General features: G+C 45.5%; 1 protein-coding gene across 3 annotated transcripts in view; it reads right to left on the reverse strand.

Annotated features, from left to right (window-relative positions):
- The window catches only part of LOC144724413 (SUN domain-containing ossification factor-like), a 79,908-nt gene that overhangs the window by 15,978 nt on the left and 48,027 nt on the right, over positions 1–15,903 (reverse strand). For 2 of the 3 annotated variants that reach the window (XM_078603525.1, XM_078603524.1), the window contains exons 6-15: positions 13,262–13,463; positions 12,365–12,647; positions 10,475–10,596; positions 9,637–9,704; positions 6,868–6,975; positions 5,450–5,555; positions 4,437–4,457; positions 1,460–1,515; positions 1,038–1,129; positions 453–518 (exon numbers count right to left, since the gene is read on the reverse strand). In XM_078603525.1, coding sequence (XP_078459651.1) covers positions 453–518; positions 1,038–1,129; positions 1,460–1,515; positions 4,437–4,457; positions 5,450–5,555; positions 6,868–6,975; positions 9,637–9,704; positions 10,475–10,596; positions 12,365–12,647; positions 13,262–13,463 — 1,124 coding nt within the window. The remainder of the gene's footprint in view (positions 1–452; positions 519–1,037; positions 1,130–1,459; positions 1,516–4,436; positions 4,458–5,449; positions 5,556–6,867; positions 6,976–9,636; positions 9,705–10,474; positions 10,597–12,364; positions 12,648–13,261; positions 13,464–15,903) is intronic. The other variant, XM_078603527.1, reaches the window with a different exon arrangement.

Below are 15,903 nucleotides of genomic sequence, written 5' to 3' on the forward strand. Positions count from 1 at the left end.
ATTGGCTCAGGAAGGTTGATGGGCTGAGTCAGCCCCTGATAGGGATTAGAACTCAACATTTTGTTTGTGGGTTGTGAATAAACTAAAATTAAACAATTTTTTATTTTAACAGGTAAGGGCCACTGAGCTATACGGCTCTTTTTCAGAAGCGACCTGGCCACAAATGATAGCTCAAAGAAGTGGTTTATCACGTGGAAATTTATAGCAGCCAAATACTCGAAACGCACGTCTATAAATGTGGAGGGAAAAATCGGAGGAACCGGAGAAAAATCCACGTGACCACGGGGATTACACGATCCAAATGTACAGGAGTCAGGGTTGGGATAGAACCCACGACCTTCTGTATACCAGGCGAGGTAGTTAACATCTTGCCACTGTGGCACCACCTAATAAGTAGTGTCACCCGACTGTGACTGGAGAAGGGGCTCAGGTGTCAGGGCACCGTGTCTCACCTGTGGCAGATCCGATAATATTTTTGGAGTCCGTGTCCATTTTGCTTCCATAATCGATGGGGTAATCTGGTGAAGGGCGATTAATATCAAAGTAACAGCATGGCATTAGGGCAATATTATCTTAGGCAGACACGTCATTACCACTGTCTTGTCAACAACACTGTTTTCTGAATGAATAATGTTAAACAAGCCCATGTTTCGGGCAATGGAACCTCTTTATAGCAGGGCAGTTCTTTGCGTTTTATTTCAGTTTTCGTTTTTAAATAGGACAAATTGTGAGGCTCCAGGAGGTGTGTGTGCAGCCAATCCGTTTGAACAGGGTCTTTCTAACCAGAGCCACGTGGACAGAGTTGGCAATACACGAGTCTTCCCCTTACATTATCGGAGCCTCCTAAGGAGAGGTGAGCGAGACTTCACTCAGTCAACGACGATTTAGTCGAGCCTCACTCAAGCTTCTTCCAATGTTCTTCTTTCATATGGTGCATTGCAGAGAGGCGACGTGATTTTTTCTAACGGGAAGTGTTACAGATGCTCTTCCAAATTTGAGAGCCCTTCCCGAGCATTTTGTAAACGACCGAGCCTCACCGGAGTCTTCATCGATGATGCCGGGCACCTCGGGGTTGTAGTGAGACTCGGCAATCTCTTCGTACTCCTCCACCATGCTGGTGCCAAACACCCTGCAAGCGCAGCACACAAACAAGAGGCAAATGTCTCTCTCTCTTAGCGAGGACAAGCCCTTAGCAAATCACGATCTTCACTGCTAACACGTACCCAAATTATACAGCGTGCTAATGGTGCAGGTAAAGTCCCTTCTGTTGGCAAGCACCAACCTAATGAATATCTTTATGAGATGCCATCGGTGCTTGCTAAGCACATGAATGGGCACGCACGTACACGAGTAAGCACAAGCGAAGGTAAAATTTATTAAATGTATTAGAAGCAATTGACCCCGATAATGACACTGCAAATGTAACCACTAACAAACATTCATCCTCATGACCACTCACCTGATGAGGCTCAGTGGACAAAAATGTTCTTTTCCAAAGTGGGACAATAGCTCCACCTAAAATCCAGACAATACAGCGTTAAAAGCAATGACACGACCAACATGCAATCTGCATGTCTGCAGTCAACCGTTCCATGCTGCGCATTCCCATCATTAATAAAATTAGGATCCCATACGTTTGTAATCTGGCCGGGTGGCATTGTGGTTGGAGAATTTGACTCTCAGAGAGTTCAAGGTTCAAATGACGTTTGGGAGTCAACCCAGCCCATCATTTCCCATGAGTCGATAAAAAAGAGCGACCACTTTGTGTTAAGTCAACGGTGGAGATAACCTGTAGAAAGACTGTAGAAAGACTGGTGCTTGCCATAGGAATGTGTAATTCCCACCACTGGCACAAGGCTGTCAACAAAGATGACCAAAATATACAATTGGTGTTTCAAAGTCACGAACAACAAACTGATTAACCATTTGACAAGGTACGCAAGGCTCAACAGCACTCAATTCAGATATGAGTGAAGTAGCACTTGATTGGAGATGTTATTTGTGCAGGACAGGAATACATCAAGGGGCTACGGCAATCTGAATACAGACGCTTGACTGAAGCAACGCTCCTCTGTTGTCGTTTTAGCTCCTCTTACGTTGCCCGACACTGCAAAAGCTAACAGAGGTGCAACCATGCACGCACGTGAACGGTAAACGCCGCGCGATCATCTTTGCCGTGCGCTGCGTTGAAAATCACTGGGGGGAAAAAGGAGCAAGCGCGAGAGCTCGCACGGCAGCCTCTGCTCGTGAATTAACATCATCCACAGCTGTTGTGCATGCAGGCGACAGTGCTCCCTCCCCAGTGTGCAGCGCCACGCAATAAAGCTGAAGCTGGGGACTGAGACCCACTTAAAATTACCAACATTGCCCGGTGGGTGGCAACACCGACGGTCAAAAAGGCAGCATGTGCGGTGCAGGGTGCATGCAGTGCTGGAGTGTACGTATGTTGAACTTATTTTGCATTGTATGGAGCCAACTGTGCTAATCGGAGGTGCAGGGGGAAAGGACAATACACTAATACCTACTTTATTAAGGGCGATATTAGCATGTAAAATCAAGATTGGTTGATTGATTTATTTGTTTTTCTTTCAATGGGTAATGTTTTATTACATGAGAGCAGCAACTAGAGTTTGACACGTGGTTGTGCTGAGTTTTGTTGCACGGCAAATTTATTTCAGCCAGGTAAGAAGCCATCTGTGACAATAAGTTCCTTAACAAGTGAAACCTGGGGACGAAATATTAAAATAACGTCAAAGAGTTAAAAGGTATTTTTCTACATAGACCACACATAATAATAATATAAATGCAGGAAGTAAAGCATTAATATTTATGTTAAATAATACATAAGGCACTCAAATAAAGTACTTGACATTATTTGTTGGGTTTATAGTTGGGTTTGGAGTAAGGCTATGCATGTCTTTCAGACCAGAGTTAGTCACACAGTCTGTAAGCAAAGGTGAACCTGGAATGCAGAGACCAAACATTCCAAAGTAGGTGCCTCCTTGGGAAACAGTCTAAAGAGTCAGTGGAGCTTAATAAGAAACACACGTATCAGTGCAACGTAGTAGTTATTCGTACGTGTAACAAGCATCCTTAAATCACTTGAGGACAAATGAATTGTGGGTAAATTCATAATTTGGCCCCAATTAATAGGGTTAGGAAATGGGTTGGCTTGTGAAATGAAGAAAAGGAAATTCTAATTTTCCGGCACTGGATTCGACTGCTCAAGCGGCGTGTGGTCTGTGTCTCATCTCACTGCATCAATGTATTTCAAAGCATCACCCATAACCACAGTTAATCACATTAGCTAATTACTTTACGCATTAGTCAATTAATTAGTTCGTCTAATTGCTCGCTCACACGTGTACTATCTTCTGGGATTATGCTGGGGTGTTTGCCACCTGCCCTAACCCCTAACCATGATATCCCCAGCAGATGCACTTCTTCTACTCAAAGCACATTGGATTTTTTTAAAAATCACAGCCAACTGCCTTCCACCAACACGGTGCTTTCCAAGGAGTCTGTTTTGCCATTTGGGATTACACAAAACATGTTCTTCTCACCTTCACCGATTGCCATTAAAAGCCTGCATTTCATTAAGTGTTAATTAAAGGAATACGCAACCCACACAACGAATTGGTCTTGTCTTGCAGAGACACATCTAGGCTGCGAATCCTGCACTGTCCAAACACCAGCAAGTAGTTGATGAGTTGATGAGCTAAAAAAATTCGGTTATTTTCAGGGACTGTTATTCAAAGAAACTGAAGTGATGCGACAGTGATGTCACTGCTGCAAGTTTGAGAATAACTTTAAAGTATGTTATTACTGCTAACCAAGCACATAACGCATGTCGGACAGCATGGGATACAACAGCCTGGGTGTGTAGTAGGGATTAAATCTCGCATTTCATGCATTTTCGATGTAACTATTTCAGAATTTGACAGGACAATTTCGGACTTTTTTTTAGATTGACATTACATCTGCAGTGTATACAGACTAACGAAAGTGATGTCACCTCATACCATGTGACGGCCATGTTAGCCAAGAAAAGTGTGAAAATGACTTCTTCACGTTAGTGACATCACTTCCAGTTTCTTGAACAATCGAAAATTTTTTTTTTTTGCCGGATCATCTGAAAATTTATATCTAGGCCACATGTTTTAGATACTTTTGAGTGCATAGCTACAATGGTGGTAGGGGGTTTAGGTTGCGTCTCCATTTAAAAGGTGAGATTTTAAAAAGTGTATTCACATTGCTTGTTTTTGTTCATTTGCGCTTAGGTCCCCAGCTTCATTGAGACCAAATTCACATCTTAATTTGCAAAAAAAAAAACCCTGCGTGCCCCCAGTATGCAGAAATTTCCGGATTCGTCAAACAAGCGCGGGGATTAACACCAGTGCACAGCTCAACAGCAAACGGATGCGACTCAAAAATACCTTTATGTATTTGGCGAACATCTGAAGACGGCAATATGGAGCAAAAGTCAGAACAGAAGGAAAAACACAATCACAAAGACACAACGGCCTCATGCTCTAAAGTTACTCGTCTTGGGAAAAGAAATTCGGTATCAATGCATTGCATGTTTGCATCATGCAAAACGGTCACAGTTGTATGGCGAAATGTTCTGCTTGTCACCGATGTGTCGATGTAATTGTTGTGTAAGAATATTCAGAATGAGACAGTTTGAGTGATTTAAATTTGCACGATATTCAAAGACAGTAGCCACACAGTGACAATATTTATCAACAAAAAATATTCCACCAATGCTAATCATGCGGTCACAGCACAGCTAAAATCCTGGTTCGGGGTTTATTCAGCCATCATACCTCCGGGGTCAATTAAAATTACCACCACTTTGTGGGAAGGTCACAAGGATCATCCCAAAGGGAGGATTGGCCTACAATGTGCAATTCAACCGAGCATAAGCAATGCTTAGAAAGACATTTATGATTTCAGCTGCCACTGCACGAGTCCGTGTCGGTTAGAAGGTCGTACAGTCCTGTGCCTGAGGCTGTCTTCTCCATTGACAGCTGCAAGCTCAGGGCTTACTCAGCAAGCTCGACTGCAGTTAACCGCAGTGGATTCTGGTGCGCCAGGACGCGTTTGTGCACGTGAATTCGCGTGCTTGGCAGCACTACCCAAGACTTTAAATTTTGGTAGAATATAATTACACGATGGTCGCAGCTGAGACGAATGTGGCAGCCACGGATTGTCGCATCACAAAACCGTGGGGAGATGGCGATGGCCTTCATCCACCGGTGGAGAGATCACGGCTGATTACGATGTCAATAATGATGGTATAATATAATATGACTTAGATTGAAATAGCGTCTAAATGCAGATTACTGCTGTTAGTCCCCGACTATGGGAAATTGTCGAGGCATGTAAAGCGTGCCGAACAGAACGTGACAGCTGCACCAATTTGCAGCAGAGGCTGCAACAGCAATACCTTGAGGAACTTGGCGAACATCTGCTCGTCGAGCGGAAAGCTCTGGACAGTCCTCTCATCGCGCGCGTGGAATTTGCCCAGCTTATTCCACTCTCTTGTCGGGTACCTACAAAACGCAGAGAATCTAAGGTCATCGCTTTCGCGTCCCAGCTCGTTCCGGGGCAAGTGTTGTTAGCGAGCACCTATTGTTATCAACCCTTTCCCGTTCCGATAACGTATGTGTACGTCATCAGCTTTTCTTTATCGGTACTGAGGCTCTCACAAGGCCGTGCGCGGGAGGGCGTGTGCTACAGTTTGGTGCCAGCTATCGTCCGGTTGTGTCACTACAGTTCTCTGCGGTGAGTACAATGTCTTTAAAAACAACGGCGCTACGCCTCTCTAAGTAAAATTAAAACCGAGCCGCTTGAGCGTTCCGAGATTCAACAGGACCCACCGTACAACTTGCAGATGTCTCGGAACATGAAAGGGTTAATAGGACTGGCATGCCAAGGGGTAAGGCGGGCCGGCACCGTTGATGTCCGCCTGCCCTTTATTTCTTTGGTGCTGTTGTTGATGCACAATTTTACCAGGCTATGTGGAGCAAAGAGAAACAAACCCTCCTAGGTGTACACGTCCAATTGCCACTGATTTGGGTTGCCAATAATCCTAACGTGCTGCACTTGGATCACGGTACAGTGCAATAACCATTTTACCATTGTGGTTATGTGTGTGTCTGTGGGAACGCATGTGGCCCTGGGCCTCCTCTAGGTCAATGTAGCCTTAAATGAGTACCTGGTGTGGTGTGTAACTATCAAAGGCAACTGGGAGTGGTAGTAGCCGCCTACCCCACTGTACCGGCCTTCATGGGTGTTCGCTAAGAGCACTTGCCCCAAGAGTCTGTTCAAGATTATATGGGGGACCTCTGTCTTTATATCTGTGTTTGTCTCTGTATGTTGTGCATGTGTGTCAAGGTTGAGCAGCAGCGCAGCAGTTTGTGCACTGCGCAACGAACCTGGCGACCCGTCTTCCGTTGCTGCTCATGACCAATAACAGCGGAGAATATTTGTACCGATCCTTGGCCTCACCTAGTTTGACTCGGCCTGATGCGGTGTGTAACATAGGCACTGTTGAGATAAACGTGGCCGAGCGTGATGTTGGCCATCCACCCCCTCCTAACCCTAAAAAGGGAACTTGGTGCAGTGTTAAGACCATCGATCCCAGGAAAACGAGGCATCCTCCACCATGGTGCTAGCCACACCACCCCTCATGTGCCTTGCAGTCCTTAACAAGTTCTCCCCGAGGCCAAACAGGAGATTGTTTTGATGTACGCGCACAAGATGCAGATATACAGGGAACGCTTCGCCAATTATGAAACCCGTGTCAGTCCACGAAGTGGGATGCCACTTTGGTTAGCAGCGTAAGTGCTACAGCTGGCTTACCGGTCGCTGATGGAGATGAGGAAGTCTTGAGGGGTGGACGAGAAGAGCTCGAAGTTTGCGATGTCGATCTGCTTCACTTGCACGGGCTCGCAGAGCTCAATCACAAACCTTGGGGAGGGACGGCGAGTGCACAGAGCGTCAGGATAGCGGCGCGTAGAGCTACAACAAGGGTTGAATACGCAACTTGGAAGAACAAATCGAACCGAGAAGGATGGTGGGGTGAATACGGGGGTCACATTGTCAGTAGCACAGGGCAGTGCAGCAAAATTCATTGTTGTGCTGTACTTATATGGTCTTACGTCTATGCACCCCACCTTCACAAACCCAGACTGGCCAACTTGGCAAAGTACGATAAAATATCCCCCACCAAAGGCACAGCGTGAGGAAGCTCTCATCCAGCAGGTGATTGGCAAGCAGCTGTGTGCGTATAGATTGATTTGAGGGAAGACAATACACAAAGCACAAATAGTTATTTTCTAGAAGATACAGCCAGGTGACGTGTCCCAGACTGTCCGCTAAGAGCTTAAAGCTATACTAATGAGGGTTTAGGTGGTTTATATGACAGGCAAGGTCAAACTTAGGGCACACTAAAAGACAAAGATCCCTCGTATAGCCTGAACAGACTGTTGGGGTAATTTTTATTCGCGAGTAGCATCTATGATGGCCGACACGGGACACGAGGAGGTGGGTGGCCAGCACCACGCCCGGCTGCCTTTGTCTCCCCAGTGGTGATGTTTACACACTGCACCAGGCACTCATTTGAGGATGAGTCGACCTAGGGGAGGCCCAGGACTTGTTCAGATATTCGTCACTGTTGTTGACCATGAGCGGAAATAGAACTCGGGTCGCAGGGTTTGTAGCACAGTACGCTAACCGCTACACTATTGCTCTAGCGACATCACTGTGTTACTGTCACTAGTCACACTAGAGTGACATTCACATTGATGTAGCTAGAGCTCTATGACAGCAACACTGACCATGACTTTAAAGTCTAAACAACACTTCGCACTGTGTTGAACACAATAATTTAGGCATATTTCAACAACATCAGAGGCATTTGCTTTTTTTGCATTGCATCTGAAGTGGCAGTCGCCTGTGATTAAACCAGATTTTCAAGTTTGTAGCCAGTGTAGTTATTTTCAAATCAGTGTATATCCACACTTTCAAATAAGCTGACAGTACACGCTGTAACTAGAAAGCAAATAGGAAATGTTTAATGACTAATGGTTCTCATGCACAAAGCCTGGTGGGTAACCGTACAAATGTCCGAGCACAGCACTAGCACGCAATGACCTACACATTTGTATTTTGCATTGCAAAGTTTTCAAGCATTGTCATAAAAAGCCCCATTTTTAGGAAACGTCCCATCTACTAAAAGGCAAAGCAGAACAGTGTATTTGCCAGTGTTCGCAAGTTTTGCATATGTTCCTCCTTAAAACCCCAAGGCATGACCTGGCAGGCTTCACAAAGTAATAAAAGCTCACACGATGATTTCACCACACCACCCTGGGGAAGGGGGCGGTTTGCCTTTTCTACCGGACATCTGTGAAAAAGAACTTCATAGCTCATTGGATTCCTCCAGTATAAATAAACATTCTGATTTTGATTCCTTTGCTTGAGACACATTAAGAGTCTTCCGTGCCGGTGGAACACACTCCGCATGCATGGCCTGTTGCAGGCTTAGCCAATGAGACCTCAGCGTGGACATTTTTAATTGGCTTGACACTTACTGGCAAACGCTGCGCCCGATTGGTCAATTGTGTGGCAGAAGCTTTGCAGGGGGGTGCGTCCAATGCAACACGCGACCCTTTAATTGCTTCTCCACATTGTGACGGTGCGTAATGACGGATGTCAATGCAGTTTGTCAGCGCAATGTATGCGGCCGTGTCAACTGAACTAAATAACGGCCATACATGCATGAGTCCATGAAGAAAAATATTTTTTACATGAACCAAGCACATGGATGACCAGCGCCGTGTCTCACAATTTTCAACTGAAATTTAACAGCGTCGTCCTCAACAGATTGAACGGTGTCACTAACGAGCTGCTATAAACACTATGCGACTCTGTATTTGCTATGTCACTTAGCTGGTGGTGCTATGGGCAGAGGTTGGCTCACAATGGGGAGGTCGCAAGTTCAAATCTCAGTCTATATTTGACTCGACCCATCAGATCTCCAGGGTTATTAAAAGCAGTACTACTTTGTGTCAAGTTAACCGTGGTTGTGCTATGAATAAAATGTCCTCCTGTCATGAGGATGTAGAATTTTCGCCACTGGCTGAGGATTGCCCATGGAAAATACTATAAGCTATTTTTTTTACGTGTGTGTGTATATGAATGTCTATTAAGGATGAATTTTTTATTTCATTATTTCAAATATTGGATTTGTGGAATTTTAGGCCCAATTAAAAAATGTATTTTTAAACATTAATTACTACATTTAAATTATAACGTTCCATCAGTAAAACAATAATTGCATGTAAAAATGTTTAAATTTCCATAATTTAATAACGTATTATTTAAATGATGGCATGTGACAGCACTTGGTGGGAAAATCACGGAAGTAGTAGCATGGAAGTGACATCACTTCCTGGGATGTCACTTCCGAAACAAAAACTATTTTTGGATCATTTGAAATTTAAAGGCTCACTTTTCAGATTTTATTTAGACCAATCTAAACTATGGAATACATCCCTTAAGTATATATATCTATAAATAGCCGTGGTTCTGTCGGTCGTCCATCGAATCACACCCATAGCATAAACTCACCATATTTTGGCACTGCATGGGTTGAGCATGTAGTGGTCCATGTTTTCCATCAATATTGCCGAAGTGCTCTAGAAATACATCGCAAACACAACGCAGGGCATCAGCTGTGTCTAATGTCACCATTATTCGTTATTGTTATACCAAACCTATCATGCCACAGGCAGAAGGGTTTTTAAACATCCAATTTCACATTTTTTTATTATACAAATCAATCTTTGTTAAAGTGTAAGACTTGACACATTTTCACATTGTACACGTAAAAACAAACTTCTGCGCACACTACCAGATATTACCTTTTGCAATTTGGAACCAAATCCCAGTACAGGGCAAAGGCTGTTACATGGCATGAAAATAGGTCATTCAACATCTACAAACAATTCCATTTTCGAAAAAAAACTCCTTTTCAGTTTTCAATTCATGGGGTTCATTGCAGTGGAATTATATAACGCAGGCTACTTGTATTACAAAGCCGACTAATACATCATGCGCACCTTCATATCAGACATTTGGAAAACCCTTAACGTGGAGGGGTGGAAAATTTCACGGGACCAGCGTTAAGGCACTGCCCCGGCAACGCGTTCATGGATTTTGACACACGCGCGCAAAAAATATCCTCGTGTCCACCGAAGAACACAACCGTGAAGTAACCGGCAATAACAGAAAATGAACGCGTGACTTTGAATCAAACCGACAGGCACGCCTTGCACGCAAAACCGAAAGGAAGACTTTTCTGGCAAACCGCCTTGCGCTGATGCTGACAAATGAAGGCAACTGCGACTCGCCTGGGAAACTCGAGAGATGGAGCCGAGAGAGGGTTGGGGGTGGTGGGGCACCCTACCTTAGCCTCAGGGTTTGTTGCAAGAATTTTCGCTCCGCACTCCACAGACGCGTAGTTGTTGAGATTTTTCTGGGTCTTTCTCACTTGGTGGAGGCTACTGTCAACGCTTTGTAAGGTTTGACCTGCAAATGCGCATGGCAGCACATTGGACGAGACAATGACTAGAATTAAGTTAAAATAAAAGCACGCTTGCCTCGGCTCATAGATTCAACGAGTGAAGTGGGGTGAGGATGAGCAAGACTGTAAAATACCAACGTACATTTCACATTGGGTAATCGTTTTTAAACTGCATAATTTTTTTCTGTCCTTGCAAAGTAAAAACTAAATAATGCTTGCGGGAAAAGGAGGGCGGGGGGGGGGGAAACAGAGAATTTCTCTGCTTGCTGCTTTGAGCAAATGCGAGATGGCAGTGACATTTGATTTATTAATTATGTGTACAGTTTGCCTTTGAGGCAGACGAGTCGAGAAAAATTACTATGAGTAAAAGCCAACACAACTAGTAGTCAAACTGAAATAGATGTAAGCAATGCATTGTTAAATAAGAGGTGCTTGTGAACTTTTGATTATCTTTCTGTAAAAGGGACTCCATACTTAAAAAAAAAAACTATTTTATTGACCACGTAAAGCCATCTGAGTTTTTACCTTTTTGGCCACACATGAAAGCTCATCTAAGTGGCTTATCATGTGGAAATTTATAGTAGCAACCAAACAATCTAAGAACGTGTTTCTAAATGCGGACAGCAAAACCAGAGGACGCGGAGAAAAATCCACGCGACCACTGGGAGAGAGAGAACACGCAAACTCCAAAGATACAAGCATCATCGGGGTCGGGATCGAACCCAAGAACGTCCTGCATACTGGGTAATTCTGTTTGGCAAAGTGTAAATATGTGTGGGGAGTTTCAGTCATGTGTAAACATTCCCATGAGAGACCTTTATCAGGTAAAGGGCGAGGTATCTTCAGATAAATTGCGGTGAAAACAGAGAAAAATATACGGGCAAAGGGCAGTCGTGTGCCACGTTGCCATTGTAAAACGGGAAAAAAACAAATGGAGATGTTGCAAGCACCGTCGTCTGCGATGTGGCCAGGTGGCACTGCAGTAGCAATCAGAATATTGTTTAAATCTCGGTCAGGGGTTATGCTTATTACATCATCAAACCGGTATCAAACGTGTCCAGAATTATGGGAAACTCAACAGCGCTCCGTCCTACAGAGGAACTGTTCAATAAGCACTTGAATTGTCAAAACACCTTAATGCAGGATTTTGCCCAAAACAAAAATGTGAGACTCACAAAGGCATCCTAGATATATACAGGGAACCATACTCTTTGGTTCTGATGACGGGGGGGGGGGGGGGGGGGTTGTGGAAAAAATACTTTTGTATTTTAAGTGGAGAAACAGATATATAAACAAGACATTGTCTGCTTATCCAATTTGATACTTACATTCTCCTCAACACTGCAATCGATTGTTTAGTGGTATGTACAAAATAATTATGCGTCGAACTAGGACCCATATTTTAAAGAGAAAATGCTTTACAACATTAATTCGAGCAAGCCTGACTCTGCTACTGAGACACTACGGTGGAAACCAGTACAGAGTCTGCTTGTCTTGCATCAATGCCACTGAAATAATTAACTCACAAAAGTCCATGGGGGGCCATGGGTTTGGTAAAAAACTAATTAGTGTAGTCCATGAAAACCTGTCCTGCTATTGGAATGCATCTCGGGCTCTTTCCCTCGCCAACCTAGAATTATCAGCTCTGTTCCTACGTACGCAAAGTCCTCCGCTACGTCCAAAATTATCGTGACCCACGGACCCCCCCCCCCTCCTCCGCCTACACGTTGATGTGCAATACGGGCACGAGGGCAGGGCAAGTGAGACACTTGCTTTGCTTCTCTTTCTCCTCCTCCATCACTTTCTTCTTCCACTCGTCGAAGGAGGGGATGTCTTCGTGGGGGCCGGGGTGCGTGTCTGCAGGGTCGCCGACGTGCTGGGTGGTGGCGACGCTGCTGCCCTCCGTGGGGGTCACTGGCTCTCCTTCCTCTGCTGCGGGAGCCACCTCTTTTTCATCGCCCGCCGCTGTCTCCTCGCCACCTTCGCTCTCTGCGTCCTTGGGGGCCAGCCGATCGTCTTTGAACGGAGGAGTGCTCGCGTCGGCACGGCGGGGCTCCTGCATTGAAAGATAATCAGTCAATTAGATGAACAGTGTCCCGTATTGAGAACCATCGAGTATATTTTGCAAGACAGACCTATGGCGAAAAGTGTCTCCCCACTAAAAACAGCAATGTGGTGATGCTCAACTACTATGATATCCTGAATATTTGGTAAAAAATTCCAATACTTCATGGGATCTATAGGATAAGCCTCAATTCGTACAATCCACCAAACATCCTTTCAATGTGATTGATGGCTTAGAGCAGTGTTCATCACTAATCAGTCTTTGTAGGGGGGTACTTTCGCTGATAAGACATCAACAGTGTGAGGGCCGCCACACATCTGAAACCATTGGGTTTGACAGCATGATGGGTGTGTTTTCACATTTGTGTATTGTCGGGGGCCACACTAAAGCCACCAAGGGCCGCTAGTGGCCCCCGGGCCTTGCATTGAAGAACACTGGCTCAGAGGCATGCACCACCAAGTCTGGCTAATTTTAAACATTCAATATTAAAAAGGCAATTCACACAAGATACACATCTTTACCAAAATATCCTAACGGTCACAATGGCGATTTACACCTTTCCGTGTTTTCACCAAATTGAGAAGCATGCCCCCCCCCTCCCTTACCTCTTCAGCCTTCGTGCCATCAAGCTTGGCTTCAGGTGCCACCTCCAGCTGAACGGACGCTACCAGGGGCTTCTCTTCATGCGTGGCCAGAACTGGTGGCAGCTCCTTCTCCGGCCCCTCCACGTGGTCTGTTGGGTCCTCTGAGCGGGGTTTATCCTCGATCCGTGGGGCATCGGGGGGCAATTCAGTTTCCCCGCTGGAGCTGCCAAGAGAGGACATCAATAGGCGACTGGCTGCGAGTTCTGGCAACACACAAGAGCTTCATACCCTGGCACAAAAACGAGTTAACACCACCACCACCCACTGTAATTCACCATCAGTGTTCATCATCATCTTTATTACTCACGTTTTGTAGATCACAATAGAGACAGAGACACAACTTTCAGCCTTATGGACTTGCCTGGGCAAGTAGAGTTTGCGAGCGCATATTCAGGATGGTGCAACACACAAGAGGATGATGTGGTTAACACCATTTCTTTTGCTCCACCCTTGTCTCCCAATAGTTGCAACTGGAATACAAACCTGTGCGAAGCATTCTCTATGTGTGAGCATTAGCAATGGGGAAAGAAAGGTGGCCACATCACCTCTTCATGCGCTGTGCTGGCTTCAAGAGATGAATGCTAATGACTATTCTATCTATTATCTATTTTTATTTTACCAGGTAAGGCCCACTGAGCTATGTAGCTTTTTTTTCAGACGTCGACCTGGCCACAAATGATAGCTCAACGAAGTAGCTTATCACGTGGAAATACATACCAGCCAGATACTCTAAATGCATGTTTCTAAATGTGGAGTGAAAATACACACGACCAAGGTGAGAGACACACACAAACTCCAAATATACAGGCGTCAGGGTATGCAGCGAACCCACAACCTCCTATATACCCGACGAGGCAGTTAACATCTCGCCACCGTGGCACCTCCAATGACACTGGCCTCACGAGTCTATCATATCTCGTATCTTACCTATAAATGTCATTTTATGTCTGTTTGTCTGTGTGTGGCCGAAACTTGCAAGGGATTTGGCTTGCAAACCGTGGGGTTTACGTTTAAAAAAAGTATCCAGGTACCACGCCATAAGCCCCGTGCTGAGCCAGCACTATTCCGATTTCGCGCCCATCACCTTTAAAGTAGTTTAATTAGCGATTTAGTGCTGTTTTAGGTTATTTATTAGCACGCGCTAAAGCACCCGTCTGCGCATGCTCGCCCCTACCAAGTCACACGCGTTCGGTGGGGGGGAATTCTCATGAATGTGGACAGTGTATAAGGTAAGACACAGATTTACAGCTCCCTTAAAACATTTAACATTACTGTTCACTCATTGCTATTACTGCTATTTAATATTAAATGATTTAGAGTTGCATTATTTATTTATTGATTACACGTGTAGTGACTGTGATTGTCACTGTGTGGTGCCGGGCTTACGAAGCCACGGTGGATAGTGTGCTGACATTACGTGTAGCCCGCTTATGGGGTGTAGTACCAGCCCTAGCGGGGTTTGGGTGAGTGCTGGCCAGCGCGGAGGCACCGCGAGCAGTGTGCGGTGCGGGCTCCCGGTGAGGGCGCGAGAGGGAGCATCAGCCAGCCAGGGTTACCTTGGGGCATGATACGCTGGTTGACCTGCTGACACGTGACCGGATGATATTGGAGGGGGACTACCGGTGGACGGGGGCCGCTGGGCGGTCACATGGTCTAAAAGAGCTCTCGGGAGCCTTCGAGAAAGAGCTCGAGAGATCTGGAAGGTGGACGGGGCGAAGGGCGGAGCCAGCCCCAGCCCAGGGGGATATAACGGGGCCCCGTGAGGAGCTCGGGGTTCTTCGTGTGCTGGTGTGAAGAAGATCCACGTAGGGGAGAAGAAGCCTCTAGCCACGTAGTCCGGGACCCAGCTTGTGGTCCGGGCCGGGATAGCGAACCGTGTCTAGTTCTGCTGTAGCGTGGTTAGATGGGCATTCGAGACCCGAGTGTAGATTGTGTGATGTTGTGTTAAAGTTACGTAATAAATAGTGTTGCTCCCAAGATAACGTTTGCAACTCAGTTGGACTCACTACACACACACCGCTCGGCACGCGCCAAAGCACGCATATGCGCATGCTGGACCCTACCAACTCACACGTGTTTAGAGGGGGCAATTTTCATTCGTGTGGACACAAGGTCACACACACACATTTTCAGCTCCCTTAAAACATTGTGTGTGTCAGTCGCTATGTGTGTGCATGTGTAAGTCGATGTGTGTGTATGTGTAAGTCTACGTATGTGTGTGTGTAAGTCGACGTGCGTGTGTAAGTCGATGTGTGTGTTTTTGTCTGTGTGAGTGAGTCGATGTACGTGTCTGAGTCGATGTCTATGTGTGCGAGTCCATGTATGTGTGTGTGAGTCGATGTGTGTGTGTAAGTCCATTAGTATGTGTGTGTGTAAGTCGATGTGTGTGCGAGTCCATGTGTGTGTGTAAGTCCATATGTGTGTGTAAGTCGATGTGTGTGTGTGTAAGTCGATGTGTGTATGTGCAACTCGATGTGTGTGTGTATGAGTCGATGTGTGTGTTTAAGTCGATGTGTGTGTTTGAGTCCATATGTGTCTTTGTGTGTATAAGTCGATGTGTTTGGGTGTGTGGGTTGATGTCTGTGTGTGCGTAAGTCGATGTG

The sequence above is a fragment of the Lampetra planeri genome, chromosome 20 (genome assembly GCF_965212315.1).
Source record: "Lampetra planeri chromosome 20, kcLamPlan1.2.h2, whole genome shotgun sequence".
In the NCBI taxonomy this organism is placed as follows: domain Eukaryota; kingdom Metazoa; phylum Chordata; class Hyperoartia; order Petromyzontiformes; family Petromyzontidae; genus Lampetra; species Lampetra planeri.